Raw genomic sequence first — 26,555 nt, 5'->3', positions numbered from 1 at the left:
CTGTTTATGAGAGAACTAGAATGAAAAGTTGCTTTGCTGCATCAAATTCTACCTAATTATTCTGATTACAATGAAAACCCCACTTTACTAAAGACATGCAAAGTTTAGGGGGATCGGCATAACTGTAAAAAGGTTCTGCTGTACTTAAGGGAAAAAAAAGAGTGATCCCATCTACCGAGCGTGTAATATTTAACGAGCCCTGTGGGCTGGCAGAAGCACTGTGTGTTACTGAACCAGACTCAAGCAGAAAACCAGTGTCAAGTTTCAGACTACCCTGTAGGTCCTCAGAAATGAAGAGGCATCTGTATTAGAGGAAACCAGTTACTCATCCCCTCAGCCAGCGAAGTTCCTAGCAGTCAAAAGAAAGAAGGGATCCCCAGTGCTCTTAAATCCATTTGTCTGTTTTCCTCCTTATGTTAAAGCCTGGGATTAACCTGTTGGATTGGTCATTAGTGTGAACAAGCAAAATTAATGCTAAACCCTAGAGTGAATAAAGGATGTACTACTGTGAATTTCCTCGTATTTTTAAAAAAGACATCTTTAATATGCCTGCAGCCTGAAGTCTTCATTTATTGGAGACAAAGTTCTCTATTTAGAAAAGGTTTGAGTGCCAAAAACCTCTCTTTTGGTTTTCTTAAATATCTGTAGATAGTTGCACTCATCCTGGTAGACCCGTGTTCAATAAACAAAAATAGTGAAACGTTTATTATCAGTATTGAACGGTTCTCCTTCACTGTACTGGCCTCTGTCTCACTGATTTAGCATTTATTCTACCTGTGAAATTACATCTCAGAGACTGCATCTTTGCTGTCTTTTAGAGCAGTTCCCAGGCAGGGTACCAGATAGAGCGTAGGTGAGTGCATGCTTACTTAAAGTGGGCAGAGCACACCTTTTGGACCATACAGGAACCACTTGCCAGCGGTGTCCAGCAGGTTCACAGACACCTGAGTAAGCTGTGTGAAGGTGTTGTGCATGGCAGATGGCTGGGAGAATGGGGAAGAGGAGAAGGAGACAGCTCCATACTGACACCATCCAGACTCAGAGGACTAAAATCAACTGGTGCATCCAGGATGCCCACATATGCGAAGGCTGGAGATGTGTAAGATAAAGCAGCAATCACAGGAGCGTGTGTGCAGTTCTCAGTTGGTCAGGAGGCGTAATCTCAGTTTGCTACCTGCTCAACTGTAATCTGACAGCAGTTTGCTGCAGGCCGTTTGACACTGCTTGGGAGATGTATGCTTTTATGATAATGGATGGCACCAGATAGAAAAAATGACTGAACTGTGTCAGCACAAGCAGTGGGTTATTATTGACAATAGAAGAAGCAAGTTTGTTCCATAACAAATGGAGGCTTAGGACAAAATAGAGATCTTCTAGGAAGCCTAGCAGATACACTGACTGGTTTATGCTATTTTTGTGCTGTATGATCTTGCTTTGCTTGGTCTGTTTGTGGTGACTGCAGTGTTGATAGATCAAGGCATTAAAAGTTTGTTTGACATAAAGAAAGTAATTGGGAATCTTCCTGATAGACTGGAACTTCCTTTTACTCAGCTGGCTCTGTTCAAATCCAGATGGTTTGAGGAAAACTGCCATTGAAATTCATGTGTGTAAAGGAAGAAAAAACCTGATAATGATGGAGATCTATTATATCCTGATGCATCTGTAATCATCTTTAAAATAAAACTATCAAGTGTTATCCACTAGAAAGAAGAGAACTAGCTGATAGATATGAAACAGATTAGCGCTTATTGCTAAACTCAAGGATCTTGCAGAATCACAAGAGAGCAAGCAGTTTTAATAATATTAAACAATAGAACTACTGTGCCATATTTAAGTCTCCCAGAGTGCTGTGCAGCTCAACTGTTAAAGTGCAGGCAGCAAGAATTTCCCTCTGGGCCAGAAGAATGTAGTATTTGTACTAAAGCGTCTGCTCAAGTGGGGGGATGGAAAGTCAGCTACAGCCTGTCTGCAAAATTAATACACCTGAGGCAGCAGTAGGCAAATGAGAAGTTCCTTTTCAGTTAGACAAGATGTTGGTAAAGCTCAGGATGGATTTATTTGTATGGAGTGATGCAAACCCCAACATTTTAATGCTTGGGTTTCGAATTGACTGATGACCTACAAGACTTAAAGACCAATTTTCTCTGTCTTCTTGGCTAGCCTTTACATCTGAGTAGAGCTTATTTCTGCCAACAGATGAGAGAGGATAGCACACTGAAACTTTTATATTGGTGCTGGTGTATGAGGAGTTGGTTGGTCCCCAGAGCTTGGTTATAGCTCTCCTAGCCAGTGGAGTAACCAGACTTGTGTCAGGTGAGGGGAAAAGGGGAGAGGAAATAGGTCTTTCAGCCTTCTGGGAATTGCTAGACTCACTGTTTTTATGTGGCTGCCTTTAAAGTGTTTTGTGAGATAGAGTGTGGCTGGTCCTGTTTGCAAAGGAGAAAACAGAGCAGTCTCAGTGTTGTTGGGAGTACAAGGGAATAGCTGCAGAAACTCACAGAGGTGTAATATCCACACATATGTGCTGTTCAGCTGCCTGCAAGGTAGCGTCTCACAAAGGCAATCACAGCCCTTAGTTGCGAGTAACCCCAGAATACCAAGGATGCCTCACTTCAGAGGACATTTGCTCTGAAGTGCAGGGTATTCTAGCTGACTCTTGAATTTTGTCAAAAACAAATAAAACATGGAATTAGGTGCTAGTGCCTTAAATATTACCTCTTTTTTCATCTGAAACAATTCAGTTTCTGCTTGTTGCACATTCTGTTCCTGTTACCCTTAAGCTGGACTCTCCAAAAAGATAAATGTTTAAAAACTACATTTGGCTTTGAACAGCTGAAAATGTTCATACTACTTTTTTTTTTTTTTGCATTGATAAAGGCATCCATTTCTGCAACCTATGTATAGAAAACCATTATTATAGGGTTTAAGAAATTCTTCTAAAGTACAAGCCAGATCATTTAAGCTGTTGTTTTTCTCTTAGTGCAGGATATAACTACAAATGCACTACAGCATGCCCTCACCACACAAAAATATTTGGCTACCGTTTAGTGAGCAGCCCAGGGATCCGACATGGGGAGAGCTCATAGCCTTCAGATGAAGATCTGTGCATATGTGGCCTGAATGAAGAAGTCCTTGAAAAGCTCTCAGTCAGAAAGTGGGGACCTTAATGAAGACCCTAGTGAGCCATCTCAAATCTTGAGATGGTGAAGGCCTAGAGCATTTTAAATTCAGTGCTGGTGGGTCATAAAAGCATTTGGCAAAATGATGACCATGCAGCACAGACCAGTGTTAAGAGTATTCATATCTCCAGGGTTGTTGTGGAGCATCTGATTCACATATTTTCTCTTCTAAACAGACAAATAGATGAAATTTCAAGCCCTGTGTGCTTGTGCACAGCATACAGGTCTATAAGGGATCTCTGAATCAGGTAGATGCTGCAGCAAATACAGTTTGCTAGATTTGAATAGCTTTTGATGTGAGGACTTGTTTCCATTCAACTTTGTTCTCTTTGGACAGAAAAAGTCAGTGTGGATTAATGAGTAGATAGCTTTTTTTTCCTGACTTGTCTGTGATTTATTCTGTCCCTTTTTGGTGCACGGCTTATTGAGAATGAGGACTCTTCATAGTGTGAGATTTGCACAGTTGCTTTGCTGGAGTTGTATCTGCTCACTGTAGAAACCCACAATAACACTGTGGTTACCGAGTTGTAATGAAAATTGTGTTTGAGTTATCAGGAACTATTGTTTTGAATTTCAGAAATCAGTGGGTGTTTTCCAGATATCAGCTATTATCAAATGGTCCCAATATTACTAATGCCTGCTGCTGTTGGTTGACCAGGTAGCAGAGAGACCCAACACCATGCCAAGGAGGGATGCTGAGGCTCAGCACGAGGTATGCTGAGATTAGCTCTCTCCCTGGTGCCTTGGTTACTTTGCTGTTTCCATTTTTACATTCAACCATTTCTTCCCCCTACAAGTTTTGAGATCCGTGTAATAGTGCTGTAGGCACACTAAGTGACAATGACATTTATCACTTAAACACCCTATCAGGAGCTAAAAAATACCCCCAAATTGTTAGCATGTTCTGTGTAAAATTTGTGACCTTTAACAATGGCAGGGACTGCTGACAGTCTTTTTGTCCTGTCATTGTACAACGTTACCACAGTGGGCCACTTGTCTGGACCAGAGGCCACCCAGACCTTACGACATTACAAATAATAATAAAAGTCACTTTGGGACAGCATCATTAATTATTCCCAACAAAACAGAATGATTCACTTCTGCTAGTGCTATGCTTGCAGCTTGATAACTGAAGTTTCCTATAACGAATAAGGGGGGAATTTATAAACGGTAGAAAATGAGAGTTCTTAGTTGTGTCTAAAGTGTGCTAGAAGGCAGCGAACCCGATTTCACAACAGTATTACTCCAGTTTTGTTCTAATTTAGCTTTACTTATTGCAGTGGAATAACACTGAAGAAATGCAGTGGGGAATTAGGCCCAGAATACAAACAAACATATATAATAATGGTTGGCATGTGTGTGGCAAGCTGAACACGTAGCTAAAAATCATCAGGGCCCTCCTCAGGCCCAGGAGAGGCCTGGTGAAACTGGGATAGCCACAGTGTTCAGCGCTGGTTCTTGGCACACCAGCAAAGCAGTCCAGTCCCAGCTGGATGTAGGTATCTTCTGGGTAGCTTTGTCAGGACCTGGGTTAACCCGAAACTTGCCTCCAGACTGGGCAGTGGAAGAGGGGGTATATTTTAGGAGCAGTAAAGGTGTTGTCAGGAATAAGGGCGTGGGTCTTGTGGCTGACAGGGCCAGCAGCCTGATTTGAGAGCTCTGGCAACTCATTACGCTTAATAAAGCTTTTCTTCTCACAAAAACTGCAAGCTATCCAAATTCTGTGTTGCTAATAAAGTGAATCAGAGGCCAGAGTTTGGCTCTCAATAGCTCATTTAAGTGTAAATCTGGTTCACAACTGGTACTAAAGCTTAAGAAATGGATTAAGAAAACAGAGGGTATGTTACCCCATCGTTTACACTGTCGTATTGTTACATGGCAGCATCGCAGATAATTCATCTAGGAATCAATTTAAAACAGAAAATAGATAAAAGGAAAAAGATACCGGCACCTCAGGTGATCTTCAGACCTTACAATATAGATCTAAACCGATACTGTTTTGTTGACAGAGATGCATCAGTGGGAACCTGATTTAGATTAATGTAAATGCTAGATTTTATCGAAGCAAATTGCACTGAGTCAGAATGCTACATTATGTAAATTACTGAGTCTGTGACATTTGTCTACATCTTTTATGAATCAGAAATAGGAAGAAATATTACGGGCTGGAATTAACAGGCTTCATCTAGGTTGAACAGCAGCTTTGGTAAATTTTAATTGCCTTTCAGAACTCTTGTCTTTGTATTTCAACAAAGAATAAACTGAATACATACAGCTTAGGTTTTCTGGGAGCCAGGCTTACCTTTGTCCTTGAATCTGTTGAGCAAAGGCAGAAACCTTCGATACTTTGTTCCCTCTTATTCTTTATTCAAACTGCTGTGGCCTCCAAACAACAAAAGAAGTAGCTGCATGGGGCCAGACTCCCACTTCATTTACTCTGAAGTAAATCCAGCATATTCTCTTTGTATTTGGTGGAATTACTCTGAATTTTCACTGTTGCTAACCAGGTTGGAATTCAGCCTATGGAGTATAATTCATTTTATGCTCTAAACAGTTGTGTGTGATAGGAAGATGTGCTCAGCCAGCATTTTATGTAACTTGCACCGACGTTAAGTTTGTAACAAAACAGTGCTGTCAAGGTCTGCAAGGAAGATGTGAACGATGATGTTAAGTGTCAATCAGAAAGTGCATGGAAAATAGGAAGCTAAGTCTTAAATTCTCTCCTTAGGTAGATTTCCACTGAGAAAGAAATAGGTAAATGACCATGGATTGGATTAGTATTCATATATTTCAGGAAGTGATAAAGATTGTTGTAAACAAAGAAAAGTGTGAACAGCGAAAACCTGTAGCTGATCCTGAACATGGAGACTTTCTTAGCCAGAAATGTTAGCCACAACAAGTCACAAAGCCCCCCTCTGTTCGGATAGAGGCACCATGCTGCTATGACCTGGGTGGACTAGCTCCTGGACCTTGTCATGCCAGTTTAGACTGAGTGGGTTATTTCCTAGCTTTCAGCATCCAAGAGGTTTTGGCTAAGGTTTCTGAGAAAGGGTGTTATATAGAATTCAAATTTCTGCTGTTAATAGATCCTGAATGAGTTAAAAGTATGGTATAAATCTACGAGTTCATTTGAGCTTTCATTTTTTGGGATGATAAATCTATGCTTAAAAAGCAGGTTAAGAAAAAGGGTATTTTTTCCTTTATAAAATTCATCCTTTTGTTTTTCTTAGAATTATCAAAATTCAGTTTATGTTAACAGTCCTATAGCTCCTAGCATATCTTGATGATCAAGACTGTCAAATCTTGCTGTGATGAGTCAACTCATGCTGATTTATATCATGTACTTAGTGTATGTAGAAAACTTAAGTATATATTTTAAAATTAGATAAAACACTTTTTTGTGATGTCTTAAAATATTGATCTGAGTAAAATGATGAATTTTGCTGGCTGTAGTCCATTAGGACCAGTGATAGTCTTATGTCTCATCACTGTAGTTATCTGTGTCATATATTATAATGAGTCAGAGCCTTGAGGTTGAAGTCTTTATTCGAAGAGGTAGTTATTTAGTGTTAAACTACCAACAGAAATTATCTTCTCATTGTCAGCTTTCTAAACACAGATGCTGGACATACAGCAGCAGTTTCCATCTGCAATCCATTCAGCAAAAGTTTACGTCACTTCTTTGTTCAAGTCAGTTGCAGGAAAAATAAGCTGTCACATCTCCTCCTGCAAACTCTAACCTGGAAAAGGTGAGATGAGCAGCACGAGCAGAAATGCTGCCAGCTGCCCTTTAAGGAGGGATACTAGGAGGAGGCCAGGGCTGTGCATGGAGATTACATGCCCAGATGAAGAGTCATTCCTGTCATTCTCACAGCCCCATCTGTGGCAGAAAGGAAGCAATGGAACACTGTGGGTTGTGGAGGAGGATTTCAGGCGAGTGCTCCTGCTCTCCAGGACACCAGCAGCTCCTGGTTCAGCCCTTCTTGTGAGTGGGTAGTGCTGCAGCAGCCCGCAGTCCGGCTCTGACAAGGGTTATCTTGGGCTGTGCAGGGCTCTGCTTCAAAACATCCCACAAACGCTTCATAAAAGAAGTGACTTAAGAAAATCAGCCTCTGGAAGGAATGTGTTTGCCCCTCCATAGCAGGAGTATTGCATGGGAGTTAATAGCCAAAGGATTTTTTGGGGGCTGAGTCTGCCCTTTTAGGAGGTTTGCTCTCCTCTCCAATTGGTAATGGTAAGAGAGGCATTTTGGAGAAAGCCAAGATATGAGACCTCTAGCAAATAGGAGACCTGTGGGCTGCTTTGATGTGTCCCACATGCCAACCAGACAGTTTATCATCATAAGGAGCATGTAGATCAAGCTGGCTTTATTTCCACCCTTGATTCCTTTCTACATTTATTCATCAAGCAAGTTCATTTAAAGTTTTTCTAGCTGTAGGAAGTAAAAAAAACAACCCAGCAACCATGCACACACCATTCTTGTAGATTCTGTTCTGCTAAAATGTGAAGAATGACTCATAGTGAGAAGTACTTTACCAGGTTATATCAGGTCAACATTGAGTTTGTTGTACTTTAATCACATCAGTCACAGTTGTTTGGGTCTGTCTTTTTAAAGCCCATTTAAGTTGTTCTTATTTTCCAAACATTCACTTTTCTCTGGACATTGGAAACATAAGTATTGTTATCAGCAATTTCAGTGTTTGCAATTTAGCTGCTACAACATGCAGATCATTTCTAGTGAGTGTTAAGCTGCATACAGCAGTCACTAGAAGACCTCCCTGTTGACAGCTATCATATGTGTGGCTAATGTCATTGCCTTGGGACGAATCTCACTTTGTGCCAGGACCAGGCCTGGTTTGACAGGACAGAAAGTACTGTGTTCAAATAAGAAAGGCAAATTTTGGGGAAAATAAGTGATACCAGCAGTAGTTCAGCGGGTCAGAGAATGTAAAATGGCTGCGATTGCTGTGTGTAAGCATTTAAAGTAGCCTGGAGTTGATTATCTGCTGTGTCTCTAAGCAGAGAGTGTAAACACTTGCTGCAGTAACTGAGCTGCTGTCTGCAATTAAAGCTAACTAGTAGTTGCTGACCCGCAGCCTGCTATTACAGGCATCTCTTGCTCCCCAGACCTGGAGGAACTGAGCTGCAGCTATTGTGGAAGTTGCGCTGGCACAGATGAGCCAAAAAGGTTTGTGTTTTCAAAAGCCTGTGAATTAGTTACCGTTGCAAACTATTCTAGCATTAAATGTCTTTGAGACCATGAGCCCTGGGGCCAGCCTGTACTCTTGGGATGGTTTAAGTATGGGGCTGCAATGAGAGCAGGCTATACTGTCAGAAATCTGCCGCGGGATCCCTTCCTACCATCTGCTTGATTTGGTCCCTGGCTCCAAGTTACAGGCTGGCCACTAAGGTTGTTTGGCCGAGGAAGGATTTTCAAAAGACTTGCATTTGTAGTCAGGGTGCTCAGAGTGTTCTGGGCTCAGATTTTGCCACAGTCGCATATGCTGTACTTAGTTGGAAGGTTTGAATCAGCTGGTCTCTGGCAAGGGACCCAGCTCTATCACGATCAGTTCCAGGAACCTGCAACTCGTTCTACCTATGTCTTCTCATACACTTTCTGACAGGTCTGTGCCTGCCTGGAAGGCTGTCACGTGCATAGATCATGTCTGTCAATCTGAAAATGTACTTGGGTTTTTGTTTTTCAAGTAGGAAAGAAACTTCAAGGAAGAAGTAGCAAAAGAAGTGAGTGAAGGAAGATGTGTTTGTGCAGTTACTATACATGTGAGCTTTGGCTGGGTTTGGTTTTGTTACAAGCTTGCAGCATTAGAGGTATTTTAAAAGCTCATTTAGTTCACCTATAGTTGAGTTTCTGCTAATCCTTGCTGAATCCTTGATTTTTGACACAGTATTTAATCAGCATGTTACTTCTCAGTGCTACTAGCAGCACACAAGAAGTTGAAATGATTAATCAACTTATTTGAACAGATTTCAACAGGATTAAGAATTAACTGGAGTTCACCAAAATTTTCCAGCTGAGATGCAGGCTGGGGTTTTTCTTCTACTCAGAACAGCAAGTTAACATGTAACAAGACAGTTTTCTCATTTGGGCACTGCTTGTAACTTAAGCTTAAATGGTGCATAGACAGGTATTTTCAGTGTAGAAATGGCCACAGGTTTCTGGCAGAAAAGTGTTTTTCAGGCTCAGTCCTTTAAATATTTTGATGACTATTCACAACCTTTTTAAGAGAAGGAAGCATCAGAAAAGCAATAACTGGCAATATTGGGTTTATCTCATTTGTTGAGATTCCCCTTGGACTGGGACTGATAGTCCAAGGGTACGCTGGCCTGAAAGATGGGGTTTTATATACACCCAAATGCCAGTGAAGTTCAGCTCTGGATCTGAACCTCACAGCTCAGGCCCATCTCTCGGTGAAACTGAAAACACTTGCTTTATGCTGGCAGCTGGAGTGTACAAACTAAATGTTTTAAAATTTAATTTGAAGTGTGGTTATAGTCAGAGAAGTGGCTGTAAAAAGGCATCTCTTGATAGATACGCCCCTTCTGTGTCCTTCAGGTGTTTCTGCTGATGTTACTGATTCAGAACAAGTAGTTACTATTGTCAGTGCAGCAAAACCAGGAACGCTGGTGCGAAGAGCTGGATTCCCTCCTGCTGTGTGCATTATCAGCAAAAGCATGCTATTTTCTAGTGCAGATTTTGAATAATTGGATGATGGCCCACAGGGGAGAATAAGGCAGCTTGATTTTTCCAACTTGAAGAGAGATTTTTGGTCTCGAAATCAGAAAAAATTGACTGAAAAGTATTTGAACTAAGCTGGTCTGATGAGAATGACTGAGAGTAAATCCAAACCCTCTCTACGTCATTTTAACATCAGCTTTAGAGGCCTTCTTAAATAACACAGGCAAACACAAATTCGTGTCTTGTTTTTGCAGGTACTGTGTTGCCATTTTTCCTTGACTCATGTTTCTTGCTTATTTAATGTTGCAGTGCTGATTTTCAAGTTGATAAATAAATAGAATCACACATGAGAAACTCCTGAGGGCTGAGCAATGGAGCAGTAAGGTCATAGAAAGAATGGAGCATGTGATTCTGAAAGATTTTTCTGTAGGACATGTTGATGATTCTTTAAAATTATTTATTGGAAAAATTCTAGCCTGCAAAGCAATAAATCTGATCTTCAAGTGTGGTTTTGCTTTGAAAAACAACGACGTAAAAATGCCACCTTTGTGCTCAACAGATCTTTTCTTTGTACATGTGAATCCAGAGATGTCTTTCATTTACTGCATTGCCAAAATTAATTTTGTTCTGCTTTTTTACTCCAGTTACCTTTGAAGAGTCTATGTAACTATGGACCATTGGTGGGACTCTGTTTCCCATTTTGAATTGGGAGCATTGTTATTCCTGCTTTTTAGTTTTCATTTCTGAGTCAAGAGGTGAAAAATATTTAAGCACGTGAAAGTGCAGATACTTGCCTCGTGGGAATTCCCAAAGAACATAACCTGTGTAATCCTGTTAGAGTCTCCCTGTGTATTTATGTGTTTAACTACTTTAGAAAGTCCATCCCATACCAGCTGAAGAGTCATTCATGTTCAAGCTTGATTAATGATTAATCGTATCAAAGAGAAACAGTTGCGATAAACAGCACTTCTGGTCATTGACCTCTATTCCTTGAAGTGACACATGAGAAGGAAGGATCCCAGCTCAGTTTGTGCATCCTAAGCTAAACGGTTTGCCTGTGCTAGTTGAACAGAATCTAATGTGGGAATCACTGGCATGCGGAAAGCATGATATGGCAGCATTTTTGCAGGGTTTTTCAAAGCAAAGTTGCATGCTGAGTACATGCATCGTCAAGTACAAATATCTGAGTTCTGAAACCTTCACTGGAGGGGCTGGATGGGAAGGAGGGAATGCAGCAAAAAGCTCTTGGAGAAATGAAATTAGTGTGGTTTTGTAGCAGTCTTGGGCACCTGTTACATGTGAAATTCTATGAGCAGCGTTACATATTTTTGTCTTTTTACTGGAGATTTAATGCTTTTTGTGGACTTTAAAAAAAGCAATTTTTAAACACTTCCATGGTTTGCAGAATGGCTGGAGTGATACAGAGGATATGGAAAAATAGCAATCTGTCTGCCAAACTTTCATGACTAATCCATTACTTTATGTTTAACATAACAATAAAAAAATGATTTGAAGAATATCTTGTTGATTTCTAACTGTGTTAATGCAGCTTAGCATTAAATTTACAAAAGCAGAATAAGACCCTCATGAAGAAGCAGCATCATAATGATAGCAATATAACTGTGAAGACAGTGGTAAATAAGAAACGTCTTCTCTAACAGACCTAATTTTTCTTCTTCCCTATGTGTATATGTATTAATAAGATCCCTTCTTATTTCTTCTAGGCACCAGTAACAGATGTGCAGTTTGGCCCTATGAGACTTCATCAAAATCAACTTCAGGTAATACAACAGTTCAAACTGAAGTCTTAATTTCTAAAACATCACAATTGTTAGCTTAAAATTTATGACTAGATTTTCTTGGGTATAGAGATGTTCACAGAGCATTTTTGTCAAGTGATAATGTGCACGTACAGATTTTTATCATGACGTTCTATGTGATATCCTAAAAATCCTGCCTAACTCTTTTCTCCAACCATCTCTCAGCTCATGAAAATAGAGCTATCTGTAGTTCTTTTTGCTATCAGTTATCTTGTAATCAGTTTAGTGTGTGCCTTGTTTTGGATTTTACTGGTAGTCAATTCTTGATCAAAATCTTATTAAAATGATACTAAGCCAAATGTCCTGTCCAGGTCTATTACACCAGCATTATTACTATCATCAACCAAACTTGCAATATCATGGCAAAAGGTGTGAAGTGAGCTTGGCAAAGTATTTTTTTTTATTCATTGTTGACTGGCATTAATTAATTCTCTTTTATCTCTTTATTAATAAAGGTTGTATGTCAGTTGTCCCCTTACTTTATCTGGGATGGGTGTGAGGTTTGCAGATACGTGACTCCTTTGGACTTCCTCTGAAAATTCCCCTGTATCCCAAGGCATACTGAACCATTAATAATCCAAGATGTTCCTCAGTCAGTAATTACAAAACTCCTGAGTGAAAGTAATCTGGACCTGGTAATTTGAAAATGTCTGTCTTCAAGAACTGCAGTTCAACATCTTCCCAACCTGTCAGACAGTAATAATATCAAACATCAGATCTTAGGACAGCCTCATGCAGCTGTTCCCCAAGTATAAATCAGAAACATTCCTTGAATATTTCTGCCTCCTTTATTGTTATTAATTATTGTATCACTTCTACCAATTTATCCTGGTAATATAGCTAGCAGGTATGAGGGAAGGAGAAGTTAGACAACATCACGTATGTGCCAGAGTCAATCATGCAACTCACATCTGCTGACTTGCTGTGCTGTTGCTGAAAACCATTCTTCCACTCTTTAAAGAGTGTTATAAATTAACTTCACTAAATATAGCCCAAACTATGACATGATTTGCAAACAGTTTTGCAGGTTGCTATAAAAGGAATCTGAACTAAATGAGTACAAAGTCCTTTATTCTTACAAAAATATGCACTACATGGAAACGTTAAGATTTACTGGTAGACATTCCACCAGCCTGGTCCAAAGTGTAACCAGCACTGGAATTCCTAAAATCACCCAGAAGATAAACGGCAGTGGGATGTGGTGGGAGTTATACATGCTCCACATTATTGTCTGACCAAAGTATATATCTAAGTGTGTTTTGATTAAATTACCGAAAGATTGGTGTCTTGGGACAATAGACCGAATGCTGGTTTGGTTATCCATCTTTCCCAAAAGGCTGCATATACTGAGTCATCCACAAAATCAACACTAGCACAGATCTGTAGTCTGTCATTCTGTGTATTCTTTCAGGCAAAAGAAGTTTTCATATACAAAATATTATCCTGATGCAAAGCTGTCACATCAGTGAGAGTCTTCCTTAGCAGATTTTATGTTTATCTTCTGTACCGTATTCAATCCTAAAATTTGAAATACATTTTAGAAGGAATTGGGCCTTATCATACTTTGAGTATATAGGCATAGTATTGATTTTAAAAAGGCTCAGAGAGATTAATATTATTCACAATTATACAGCAGGTTAGGACAGAGCAAATACGGCTTATAGATGTGAATTCCAGTTCTGGATTTCAACCATGGTAACCTCCTTCTGTGATATAAATCCCATGGCAAGCTTTGCATAGGAGTCACATGGGGACATACTCCATATAGAGAGGTACTGCTTATGGTTTCAGTCTTGCTTGAGTTCATCTTGACCGGCCTGTCTGTAGTTTCCAGAAACTCTGCAGAGTGGGCTGCCTCCAGTACTTTGGGGAAGTAGAATGAGATGTAAAGGAAAGCACATTTTTCATCGTGCCATTGAAGCACTGTTAAATGTTAATTCACACAAGGTGAACCACGGCATTTTTTTTCTGGAATATGATCCTGGCAAGAAAAATAAAACCCAAGGAAATGGTTGTATGTCAGACAGTTTCAGTGAAGAAAAGTAGACTCAGTGTTATTTTGTGCACAGTGTCTGAAACGTAGGCATCTAGGCTCAACTGATTGCCTAAGCTGTCTTTGTAGCTAATGACGAGATCGCCACTTCCCAAACTTGTTCATCCCATACGGATATAAATGGCTCTGGCAGACTGTTGTATCCACTTGAAACACCTCTGTATACCGACAATTATAAAAAGCAATAGTCTGTAGAAAGCAATTCTATAAAAAACAATGGATTAAGCCTTAGAAGTGACTTTAAAAGACATGTTAAGAACAGGCAAATGTCACAGAATCTACTGTATATGTAAGACTTGTTTGTAATCATTCACTGTCTGCCTTTAACCCAGGTACTTTTAGTGTTTGCCAAAGAAGATAACCAGAGTAACGGGTTCTGCTGGGCATGTGAGAAAGCCGGATTTCGATGTAATATTGCCAGGACACCTGAGTCTGCATTAGAATGTTTTCTTGATAAACACCATGACATTATCATTATTGACCATAGACATTCCAGATACTTTGATGCAGAAGCATTATGCAGGTAAGACCATGTCAGTAATTAATGCTTAACTATGTAGTTAACACATCATCAAAGTTTTTTGCTTTTATATGACCCTTTTATAAAATCTATCATATGTTGATATTTTTTGGACAGATGTCCACTGGCAGCATCAAATAATGTTACCTCAGTGCTTTACATCTGATAGCTGGAGATTTTTGTTTGTGTGCTAGGATATCTGAAGCTTGATCTGGCTTGAAGCCACAGTGTACAAATTTCTTGCCATAGAACTGGGTGGGGTTTTTTCAAATACTTGGTTTCTTGTTTGTACATTAAATTAACTGCAAAGATTGCATGTGCCACCAAGCAATTTGGTGAATACATTCACTTCATTAGTGCTCTGAATTTTTCGAAATGTCACTTGCTGTTGAGTAACTCCAGATGCAAATAGGCAGTGTTTTGTGTGCACATTTCCATACCTACAACATCTGAAAATCCGTTATGAAGAGCAAAGTTGCAAACTGATTCCAAAAACACTTTCACAAACTGCTGTAAAGTATGAAGAAAGGGGAAAAGGATTTGCCTTTCTGAGTCTCTCCACAGAGACTTGACAGGCAGTGCTGCCTTGCTTCAGTGACTTTCCAGTGAAATACCCATGGGAATGTGTCTAGACTAAATAACAGCCTGTGGGGTGGGGGTGGCAGGGTCAGATTATGTACCCTGGGTGAGTGTGATGGGTTCAGCGTACTGGGACAAAGGCTCTTCTCCTTACTAAACTAAAGTAAGTAGATAAAATCTTTGTCAAGCAAAGACTAGTATCAGCACTGTTCCCCTTGTTACATTTTTACCATTCTGTCATAGAATAAAGTAAAATGCTGCTTAAATGAGTGAGGCCAAGTCCTTCAAACAAGTCCATTACATGCCGTTTCAAGGGGGAAAATTTTTGCTGTTCCCCCACTGAGAGTATTTGAGGTTTAGGTTTATCTACATTCTCTGTGTCTTTTTTTCATGGAGTCTCAGACACTGATAAATTTATTCTCCTTTCCTAGTGGTCTGTCAGGCTCGGGATTTGATTTTTGTTTTGTTGTTAAACCCTTTAAAGGAGACATTTAAAGAAAAGTACTGTGTGAAGAGTCTGTAAAGTTATGTTTTCTGAAATGTGAGCTTAAAAAAATGTTGAATGACCTTGCTTTTTATTTAAAGGTCTATCAGAACAACGAAACCCTCAGAAAATACAGTCATTATTGGAGTAGTACGAAGGTAAATACTCATATCTGTACTTTCATGTGATCAACAAAACATAAATCTTAGCATTCTAAAAGTAAATACTACATTTAGAAACTTGAATTAGAACGTCTTGCTGTGCTAGTGATAATGTGTTATACCATATAGAGTTTTCACCATCCTTGACCACAGGACTGGGACAGGATTTTTGAATTCTGGTTTTTACCGAAGAGGTCTCACTTTGGATTTTTTTGTTTTGGTTTGGTTTTTCCCCTCTTCTGATCACTGGGGGCTTTAGGAGTATGTTTCAAATAACCTCTGCAACATCATGTATAGAACTGTGGAACTGCCTCATAGATCTGTATTTTAGTATTAATTAAAATAGGACTTTGAACCTTTCTTGGTCTGTCTTTCAGTCTGATTAATCTCAGCACAAACAGGAGATCTGTTGAGTTACAAAAAAAGATGTAGAACATTTTGATCAGTTTAAAGTATCATCTGACCACAGAAGTTTTTAAAATAAAATATACTATATTATGACATCTCAGTAAAGCAGTGCATATGCTTTTTTCCTCCTCCTCCTCCCTCTGAAAACATTACTTATATATCATAAAATAATGTAAAATTGACAAAAATGCAATATATTTATTCTGAAATTAAATAAATGGAAGATAATTTTCTCAAAGTACAATTTTGGGAATATCCATTTCTCAGAAAACATTTATTCTGAAAACCAGTTCTGAGGTGTTGAAATTTCCCATTAAAAATCCTGTTTTCCACCACCATCTCTAGTGAACAAGAGACCCTAATTAAACATTTCAAGGGATTCCATTGTGAATATCATCTTTGATGTTTTTATGCCAGGAAGTCTTCTGACTATGGTAACCATTGCTTCTACAGTCACAATTGTCTTTCATCAAACTAATACAAAAGAGGAAAAAAAGGAGCAAAAGAGCAAACAGTAACTCAGGAGCTTCTTCGTGTACATCAGAGAGAAAAACACCTGTGGTGCTGTGAGCCAGCAGTTCCTCTCAAAAGTGAGGAGAGCTTGGAAGCTGGGCTTGCTGACTCACAATTAGGAAGTTGCTCAAAAGGGGGTTTTCCCTGCAATTCAGTTTTGTCTTTTCAAAATGTTCAGGTTGTGTGTTGGGACAAGATAGTAGCCTCCTGCAGTGACAATATCGCGGAAGCTTGAGTTCTCAAACTTTTCAGCTATGTCTAGTATCCCTGGCTACTGGAAACTTCAGAAGTGAGTTTGCCTTCCACGGGGACTGAGTTGACTGTGTCAAGTTCCCATGTGCGAAACACAAGCATTCTTGAGTCGCCATTTAGGATTTCACGGACAGAGAACTTTCACACATTTCCTTTCGTGCTGAAAAAAGCATATTTGTGAAAAAGTCTGACATTTAGCCAATAGCATATGGAGGGTCTTCTCCTTCATTTTCCTGCGGTTCAGTTTGTTGATTTGGTTTTTGGTTTTTTCCCTGCTGAATGCCTGTCCTCTTTCTTTGCGCTTCTGGGAGGCAGCATTACCAGATAGCTGGCTTGAGGAATGGGGAGATTTTTCTGACAGCTACCCTTCTCTCTCTGCTTAATCTTGGGCGAACCTTGTACTTTGGTAGGCATCGTTCTCTTCATGCATAAGAAACAAGTGCACAATAAACAAAAATAAGAGGTGCCGTAAGATTCAAAATTTCACACATAAATAAAAGCTATTGTGCCATCTGCTAAACTTGACCAGCTTTCATCTGCTCATTTACAGAAACTTAACATAATGGCCTTTCTTCCAGATTCCAGCCATGTAGACTTTCAAGTGCATCTTTGACTAGAGACAGCATAAACGACAAAGAATCCAGTACTGAAAAAGAAGGAATAGTCCAACAATCTAGCTAATGTATTTGTTTTCTTGAAGCATTTGTTTTTTGTGATGTAAGCAGCTCATTACCTGTGAGCTTATCTGTGCCACAGATGAAAGTTTATAAAAACCAAGAAAAATGTTTTATTCATCTTGTAAGGATCTAGCCATATTAGCCTTTAGTGTGACTTCTGGTGTACAGGTATATCAATGGCTTGTGAAATTGGGCCTCAGTTGATTACAGAAATAATCTCTGACTTTATCATCCTTCTTTAAAAGGCATGCTGATCGTGAAGAGGCATCAATATTGCCCCTGATCTCTGCCGGCTTCACAAGGGTATGTGTGTTTTCTACTCTAGTAGGTTGCTCTGACATTCCAAAATTGTCATGCAAGAAACTATCCAGAAGTTTGGCTGTCAGTGACTGTCAGTAATCCAACCTGTAAATCTTGTTCATGCTGCTCATTCGCTGCTCATTCTTATGTATATATATATCCCAATTCTGAATGGCCATACACCAGTAGAATTAGAATAATGCTGACTAAGTAAATGGACATTCTCAGGAATACAAGAAGTAGTGCTGAGACTTTTCTACTTTATACATTTATTTCAGAGTAAGTACATGATGCTCTGCTTGAAAGGTTGACTTTGGCAAAATTGACTCTAGTGACTATAGCAGAGCCAGAGAGCAGCTTGCAATGAGCAACAGAATGTGCTGTGGGAAATCTTTTCTATCAAATGCCAATTCACACCTGTAAACAGGCTTTAGACACTGTCAAGTGCTATTATCTATTGTTTGGAGGCACCTGGAAAGTATTACATTGAATCTGTTCCTTGGCAACTATTCCAATTAAGCAGGAAGGGGCTTATTAGTGCGTCAGTGGAGTGGATTCCTCATTGCGTTCATCTGACAATGGAACAAAAATGTGCATGATTTATAATGTGATTCAGAGTATTTGTTTGCACCCTCACCAGATTTTTTGCTATCCCATCACAATCTATTTGCACCTATTTTCTTATTTGCATTAAGGTCCTAATAAAGGAAATGCTAGCCTGAAAATAACTGTACTTATATGTACAGAGTCATTTTAGTGGGCACATAAGTAATCCGACACAGGTTCTGAATTATTTATGGATCAGATCCTTGAAGATGGGACTAATGGCAAAGCAAAGAGAATTTTCTTTAGCAGCCTTGATGTGGTGACTTACCTTTGACAATCAATCTTCCCTCCAAAACTATCAATGTCTGTGGCAGTTTAGCATGAACAAAGATTTAACATTCAGGCTCATACCTGGTAAATATGAGATGTTTTAAAAAAACATCAAAGATACTGAGGTCATTGTTATACAAGCCCCAGAATGAATAATTGTATCCAATGACAGGTATATTTGTCAGGAAGTTTTGCTTTCTTCTACATATACAGTTTGGGGTATTAGCAATTGGAAACTCATAATAATCTCAGATTTTGATTACTTGAGACACACTGTTTTTTCACTCTTATTTAACATACATAGCATGAAAGCATATAACTTCATTAGAAGTAGATCATTTTATATATTGATCATGCTGACAATCAGAGAATAAACAGATTGGTTGAACCTCATTGCCATGAGGATCTGTCACCTTTTCGAAATGGAGTAACCTGAAGAATTTTACTAGTCCCAAAAAATAATCTTTTCATGTTGCTTGTGTTACAGCATGTTCATTTTTGGCATATCTACTCCTTTTTAGTTCTTTATCAAGCAAAAGAAAACAGAGCTTCATACCCTTGAGTATGGAAATGTGTATTAATGAAATATTTCTAATTTTTATTTGCAGAGATATGTAGAAAATTCTAATATAATGGCCTGTTACAATGAGTTGATTCAGCTGGAATTTGGAGAGGTGCAGGCACAATTCAAACTAAGGTAATTTTACCAAAAACATTGTCAACAAAAGTATACCGATTCAGCCACATCCTTAAAAGAGTATTTGTTTTACTGTACTGTAGTTAATTATAGAATATCATTTAGCTGGTGAAAATATGTTAATCATTAAAGTACAACATTATTCAGTATGGAGTTGCAATACATATTGTCATATGCAGTAAGAATTACATGGATTAAATTTAATCAGATGCCTTCTTTTTTGTCTCCAGGGCGTGTAATTCATTGTTTACAGCATTAGAGAAAAGTCAAGAAGCCATTGAAATCACAAGTGAAGACCATGTAATACAGGTTTGTTCCAGTTACTTTTATAGGTACAGAAAATTGATCTGTGGACTGAGTGTATTTTATTTCATCCATGGTTACATTTACTCTTTCTTACAGTACAAGAATCTAACCTAACTTAATGGTTCTAAAAAGATTGGAGTGAGTTTAGCTGTAGAGTAAAATTTTCTCCATTTAAAATATCTTGCATAAATCAAGTCAATTTTAAGGGAGATTGTTGTTTCTGAATGAGTAAGGATTTACTCTCTTGTTTTTATTTTTTGTAATGTTTTTTTATATCATGAATGAATGCAGCCACAGGCTTATATGCATTCTTTTCAAAAAATATTGTATGTTAATTTGATGTTCTATTTAAATAAGGGTAGTACACTTTTTTTTTCCTTAAATCTAATACTGTTTGATGCATCAGAATTCTTGGGCCAACTGTTTTTGAATGTAATCCTGTCTTAACAGTTTCTTTAAAAAAGGGAAAAGAAATTGTGCTTAGGTTTGCCGTCCTGAGAAACATCGTCATTATAAGAGAGTTAGTTCCATCCCTACCTGTGAAGGCTGTGAGGAGTGATTTTATTATCAGTAAAGAGCTTGAGTCTAAGCCTCTGGGAGTTATAACATGCATATAAATTGTACCCTCTTGACCTAAATCTTGACAGTGGCAATTTCATTGAAGTATGTGCCACCTTCATCCCTTTTACAAAAATAAGAGAACACATCCTGAAGTCTTAAATATGTGTTTTTAGACCAAATGTCCTTCTGCTGACAGTCCCAGAATATGAAAGAACTGACATGTGCAAGAGTTCTGGGGCTCCAACAGGCAGGGTTTTCTCACACAGGGGGGTAACCTTTTGGAAGGAACCTTTAGGAACAGAGGGCATCCAGTGGCACCCTTTTCATTTCCCTCATATTGAAACATTGTAAGTTGTGAGGTGTTCAGGTGCTGTTATGACAGGACCTGTGTCTGTAAGTTGGCTAGTGAGAGAGTCATGAAGGTGTAGGCTATGGGTACCAGTCTTCAGTTTTGTTGGGCAAGGGTCGCAAAATTGCAGCGAAATGCAACATTCAGTTCAGAGAGAAAGTTGCTTTACTAGATTCCACTTCTTCCAATCTACTTGGCTGGGCTTTGCCTGGACAGGGGAATAGTGATGGTTTGCCCTTACACACAATAAGATGATGAATTTGTCAATAGATAACATTCCTATGGTATCCCACCATCTAATTTGTGATTTTTAGGAACACTGAGGTAGGTTTGAGGTTTATGGGTTTGAGAACTGACAGAGCTCATTTTTCAGGAACTCATGTTGTCTGTCTAAACTCTGTGGATATGCAGTACCCAGCTGTTTCCATCATTTCCCTCTCTTCGCTCACATGCACGCAGTCTGCACGGTTCTTCTAGCATGGACATTCCTGGCTTGATTTACAAATAAGAAAATATAGGCTTCTCTCTCAGAACCAGTACATACAGAGGTTTATTTCAGGCTGGGAAAGAGATCCCTTGGTTTAGCAAATAGAAAAAAAAAGGGATTCTGTTGTGCTCTAAGTATTCTGTTGAATGGGTTTTTGTTTGTTTTTATTTCACAGTACGTCAATCCTGCTTTTGAAACAATGATGGGCTATCAAATAGGTGAACTAATAGGAAAGGAATTAACAGAAGTGCCTATAAATGAAAAAAAAGCTGATTTCCTAGATACTATTAATTCCTGCATAAAGATAGGAAAGGTGAGTAATGGCATTGTATCACTTATCATTTGCTACCTGTAAAAGTTGTTATTGTCCAGTAGTGACACATGATGTAACTTCCAGCTTCACAGACACGTAGCATTTGCACCTTTCTTACTCAAACAAGAAGAGAAAGTAAAAAATGCTAATTTTTTAAGGGCTGCTTTCTCTTCTCTTGCTTGAAAGAGGTCCATGTTTTATGAAAATAAGTGACTTGCTCTGTGTCTTTATAATATATACTGTATGTAGCAAAAGGTGTGGGAATACCTAAGAGAAATGGAATGGATGCACATGTTATCCAGTGTGATGTAAATGAGAAAAGAACCATGTTGAAGCATTGAATCATGAGATGTGGAAGCTGATTTGCAAGTTTGGGATGTAAAAATATCAGAAGATACATTTGCTGTATCACTTGAGAGTGATAGGCAGTGCCAGCTGCCAATATCTTTTATTCTCTAATAACATGGGAGCTGTCTAATGGATTTCCATTAGAAATGTTTGTTGCACCAAGAAAAAGTGCATGAGGAAGCACAACTGGCTTCAAGGGAGGTGGTTACAAAGAGACATGGAGCCTGGAGGCTCCATGATGTTCCTTTGGGACTGTTGTGGCTGTAGTGTGAGGATCCATCGAGGAGCTTTCATTTGCATTTTGACAATGAGGTGTAAATGCTTCTGATGTCATTGAATTTGTCATAGTACCTTACAGGAAGAAGATCATGGAGGTTACACAAAGAGATTTGGGAATCGGTGTGTTTGTAGATGTGTCATGGCCCATGCTCAGACCTGAGTCAGGATAGCTAGTTGGGTCATTACTGACTGTCCGCGGGGAAGCAGCATGTTATTGACACAGAGCAGGGAGATGCTAAAATGAATCATGGCACTCTGTGTATCCAGGCAGTGATGCAAAAGCACCGATGCAAAGTTGTGATGAGTCATACTCTGTAAATCAGGGTACGGACACAAGCATTCATCAACAAAGGCTGCACTCCAGCTGGGTGCAGATTGCATGTGCATTTCAACAAGAATATGTCACTCATTTCTACATGTATTGGCCTTTCGGAAGAGATCCTAGCAATAGACAATAGCTTGGGTTATGGTGCTTCACACCTCTGTCGCCTGACCAAAATTATTTCAGTAAACGTGTAATACAAAACTGATGTTAGGAGGGAGTATTTATTAAGTTATAATTCAAATACATTAGACATGTCAGGCTTTAAATCTACAACATCAATTCTCAAGATATGAAGGGATGAAATTTTTAATATTTTAGTGTGCTGATAAAAATGTCTTTAATAACAGAAATACATTTTACTCTATGAATGATAGAAATCTAACCCTAATCCATCTCTTCCCTTGCACTTCTTTTACTCCTGGCTCTAGGACTTCCAACTGTGAGGGCTAATGAAATACTACTCATTTTAACCTGTCTATCTGAAACAGCTTAAACTGGTTTAGGTGGATATATTCTGTTTACGTGTTTTTTGTATTTCCCTTTGCTACACTTTATAGTATGCAATCTATTTAGCCATACATTTACATACTAATTGGAAAATTAATTGCAAGTAGAGGTTGACTGTGCAGAGCAACCTTTGAAATAGTGCAGCCTTTTGAAAGTGCTTTAGTTTGAAATAATTTGTGTCAAGATGTTACAGCATTTTCAGAGGTGCCTAACTTGTGTCTGGATCATTCTGACATGGTCTGGATGTTGTTTTCAGGATGGTGATTTTTTAATATCCTAAATTTAAAATACTGCTTCCCATTACAAGAGGTTGTATATTGGCTACTTTAGGTTATAGCATACCAAAAAAGCCAACTGTCTACTACCGTGATATTCTGTCAACAGGTTTGGCTTTTGTGTTTTGAACAAACACGGTAACATAAGAAAGAAAAGCAAGATTTTCTGATCTTTAGAAAAATGTAAGCTGTATAAAATCTACCTCTAGTCTTTAAATGGAATTTAGGAAGATGAACTCCTGCATCATTTCCCCTCTTGCACTGTGAGCAAGTTTGGTATATCCAAACAAAAGTTCATAGGCATTATACACAAAAATTGTTAATTGCACGGTACATAGAGATTCTTGGGTCAGGGTGTTGTTTCTGTTAGCAAAAAAAAAAAATCTCTGAAAGTTCATTTTTTGTTACTACAGCTGGCTGTAATTTGCAAGAAGGCAGCGTTATTGAAAAGCATTTTCACCCATCTGTACTTGGGGAGTTAAAAAACAAGTTGTACTTTCTTCATTCTTCTGTTTCATGATTCAAATTACATCCATTAAGATGAAGTGTGCAATTCTGACTACAATTCTTGATGCCTCTGATCTCTGCAGTTTGACACAAAGCTCTTTATCTTAGTTTTGCTTTTTCTGTAGTGAGATGGATAGCTATCGATAAATCAGACAAGACATGTAATTCCTCTCACTCCTTAGGAATGATTTGCAAGATAGCTATCTTTACAGAGGGGCTGAGAGAGTGATCATGCTCTATGAGAAGGGTCTATGGTAATTCCTTCCTAACTCAGCCTTGCTTTCTCCGAGATTGTTTTCATGACATCTTGTGTTTATTATGGTTTGCTCTGTTTTCTACTAGTAGCTTGCTGAACTTTGCTGTTTAGTGCAAGAAGTCCTAGTTTAAAAGGAAGGCTGAACTGGGGAATTACTTACTATGCATGTGTAAGTGCTTAGTGGATAGGTGCATGCCATGGCCTTCTCAAAGAAGTTTGAAACCTCAGTGTTCATTTACTCTATAGAGGGTAAAACAATTTTTTTTTATTATGTATGGTTTTTACTTTGCATTCAATCCCAGCACGCTAGGCCGTGCAGAAGTGACTGATCACTGTACTTGTGTGACTGTAATGTAGACATAACGATGAGCTTGACTGACAGCATGTCTTGGGAAGCAGCTCTTCTCTGTTGGATGGCTGACAGAGATTCTGTGAGAGAGCATATGCTGTGCTTAAAATATGTTTAAGTAATGTCCCTGGGAGAACTTCACCTACCAGTAGGAGTTTGGATTGGATCTCCTATTTCTCAGAATTCTGCTGACCTTCTCCCTCACACATTTCCTGCCACAGTTTCACAGGTTTTAGAAATTCACAAGTTGAAAAATCGATCTGTTGACTAAGAAGAACACATTAGTGAATAATCTGTCTTGAAAAGGATGCACTTCCAATGCGGGAATTATCCAATCTGTACCTTATGACTCCACCCTTTTTTTGCATATTCTGGGTTTATTACCTGGGTTAGAGATCGATTACTCATCTCTGCCTCATCCTGGTTGTCAGGAAACTTATTGATACGCATACTTTTAATTATGAGAGCATTGAATTCTGTGATGTTTGCTTTATCTTCATTTGTATTCCTCATGCAGCTCACAGGAGAAGATACTATGCTCACTTCAGGATTTGTTTTGCACAGTTCTTTTCTCCAACAGATCCTCAGAAAAGTCTTTCATATATTTTTTCTGCACAGCCTGTCACCATACAGCTCTCTGTGTGCTGGAGTCTTTATTTGCTGGCTCCATCAACATAAATGCAAAACTGTTCTCTCTGTACCTGTGCTCTGGCCTGCTTGACCGAGATCTGTCAGTCTAACATAAATAAATATGTATTGTGTGCCTCATGAAGGTATTTTCACATACATTTGTAAGATCTGATCTACAGTCTATTGAACTCAACTGAAAGACAGCAACGGGCATGGGTAGTTTGTATTAAGTGAATATGCAATATGGAATCAATTATTTATTAATCACTTGGTATTTATTAGATGCCCAGCTCAAAATATGCATCTATTAAAAAAGACCACCATCAACTATTACAGGGATGGAAATGTGTAGGCAAGATTTTAAATTTTGTCAGCTGCCAGGTTACAAAAAACTAGCTCTGTTGGAAGGTTACTGACCTCTGTTGCTGCTGCCAGAAATGAAGGGGGAGGCCCAGGGTTCCCAAATTTTGCTTTCCCCGAATTTTCCTAAATAGGCCTGTGAGGGGGCAACTCTAGTCCAGGCACCACATGCAAGGGGAGACCCAGGGAGGTCTGTCAGTGTTGTGGTGTGTGTTTTTGCTGTGGTATTTGTAGCACAGTTTGAGAAGCAGCAGCAGCAGCGTGGTGAGGAAATTGGGAGGGAGCAAGAGGGAAGGGGCCATGCCCCAGTGTGTGTTGAAGCCATGTTTAGCCATGTCTGTGTGCGTCATCATGGGAGATCTCCTACTTCACAGCGTGGCTGTGGGCTCCTCTGCAGGGAGGTGATTTGGGGCTGGGTTTTAGACCAGGGTGGTGCCTTCTGGATTTAAAATCTCTGCATAACAAGGGTGATTGTTTTAACAGTATTTTGTTTAAAAGCGTGTCTTAAACAAGGGATGAGGGACATTTCCCCAGTCTCATTGAAAGAGAAGATGAGGCTCTGCACTAGAAAGAAATGTCTCATTTCCAGAGGAAAAAAAAAAGACTTCTCACTGCAAAATCAAAATTTCTTTCCACCCTGTCTTTATTTTTAACATTTATGAATTTTATCAAAAACCAACGATACTGGCAGTGACAATCTGATACATCAAAAATTTTCTACTTAAATGTGATCTTGAAACCAGAGTGCTTTTAGAGGGAAGGTCAGCAGATGGGAGGTGAGAGTCCAATAGCTATTCTACTAGGCTCTCTCTTGATTTAAAAAAGCCAGGATAAATCTCTGCTGCTTTTTGAGACTGAACTGACAATGTGGAAAGTAAATGTGCTAGGATACCAGAGCACTTTTAGTCACAGATATATTTAATGTTAACCAGTGATAAGACTTCCCAACTCTGCAGGAGAGACAGTGCAGTCCAGAAGTGAAGGCGGACAGTTGGCATAATGGTTTCTCACTGACCTTCCTGTCCTGGGAGGAGTCAACACAGTCAAGGAAAAAGTCAGGCAGGTCAGCAGAGCAGTCCCAGCTGTGTGGTTCATGGTCCTGGGGCAGGGCAGGGGGCTGCCCCGTGCTGTTAGAGCCTACAGGCGCTCTGGAGCCTCTGGGGGACTCTTTTTTCCAGGCAGGGGCTGGTCCAAGCTCTCGCTCTTGTGGGGGTCTTTGACAGGTCTCCCCCCCAGTGACCCCCAACACTATTGAGGTAGGACTGGGAAGAGAATACATGGTTCTGATTCCCACAGCACCTGGGGTTTGGCTGTTGCCATCAGGGCACTCATAGGCTGCCCCTCTGGAAGTTCTGGAAGCAACACAATGACCTACAAGTTAGTTACAGGGGAGAAACTTGAGGGTAAGTACAGTTTAACCAGTTCTGACAGGATTTGTGTTGTAATACAGCTTTCAATGAAAAAAAGGTATGAAGCTACAGCTTCTC

General features: G+C 39.3%; 1 protein-coding gene across 7 annotated transcripts in view; it reads left to right on the top strand.

Moving 5' to 3' along the window:
- PDE8A (phosphodiesterase 8A) overlaps window positions 1-26,555 on the top strand; it is a 130,867-nt gene that overhangs the window by 79,567 nt on the left and 24,745 nt on the right. For 6 of the 7 annotated variants that reach the window (XM_074880074.1, XM_074880072.1, XM_074880071.1 and 3 more), the window contains 7 exons: window positions 11,601-11,657; window positions 14,082-14,272; window positions 15,434-15,490; window positions 17,589-17,646; window positions 19,128-19,216; window positions 19,447-19,525; window positions 21,095-21,232. In XM_074880074.1, the coding sequence (XP_074736175.1) occupies window positions 11,631-11,657; window positions 14,082-14,272; window positions 15,434-15,490; window positions 17,589-17,646; window positions 19,128-19,216; window positions 19,447-19,525; window positions 21,095-21,232 (639 nt within the window). In that variant the 5' untranslated portion in view covers window positions 11,601-11,630. Of the gene's footprint in view, window positions 1-11,112; window positions 11,511-11,600; window positions 11,658-14,081; window positions 14,273-15,433; window positions 15,491-17,588; window positions 17,647-19,127; window positions 19,217-19,446; window positions 19,526-21,094; window positions 21,233-26,555 lie in introns of those variants that run through there. The other variant, XM_074880073.1, reaches the window with a different exon arrangement.

This window comes from Strix uralensis, chromosome 11 (genome assembly GCF_047716275.1).
Source record: "Strix uralensis isolate ZFMK-TIS-50842 chromosome 11, bStrUra1, whole genome shotgun sequence".
NCBI lineage: Eukaryota > Metazoa > Chordata > Aves > Strigiformes > Strigidae > Strix > Strix uralensis.
The sequence above is the reverse complement of the archived record's forward strand: the minus strand, read 5'-3'. Positions and strand labels throughout refer to the sequence as shown.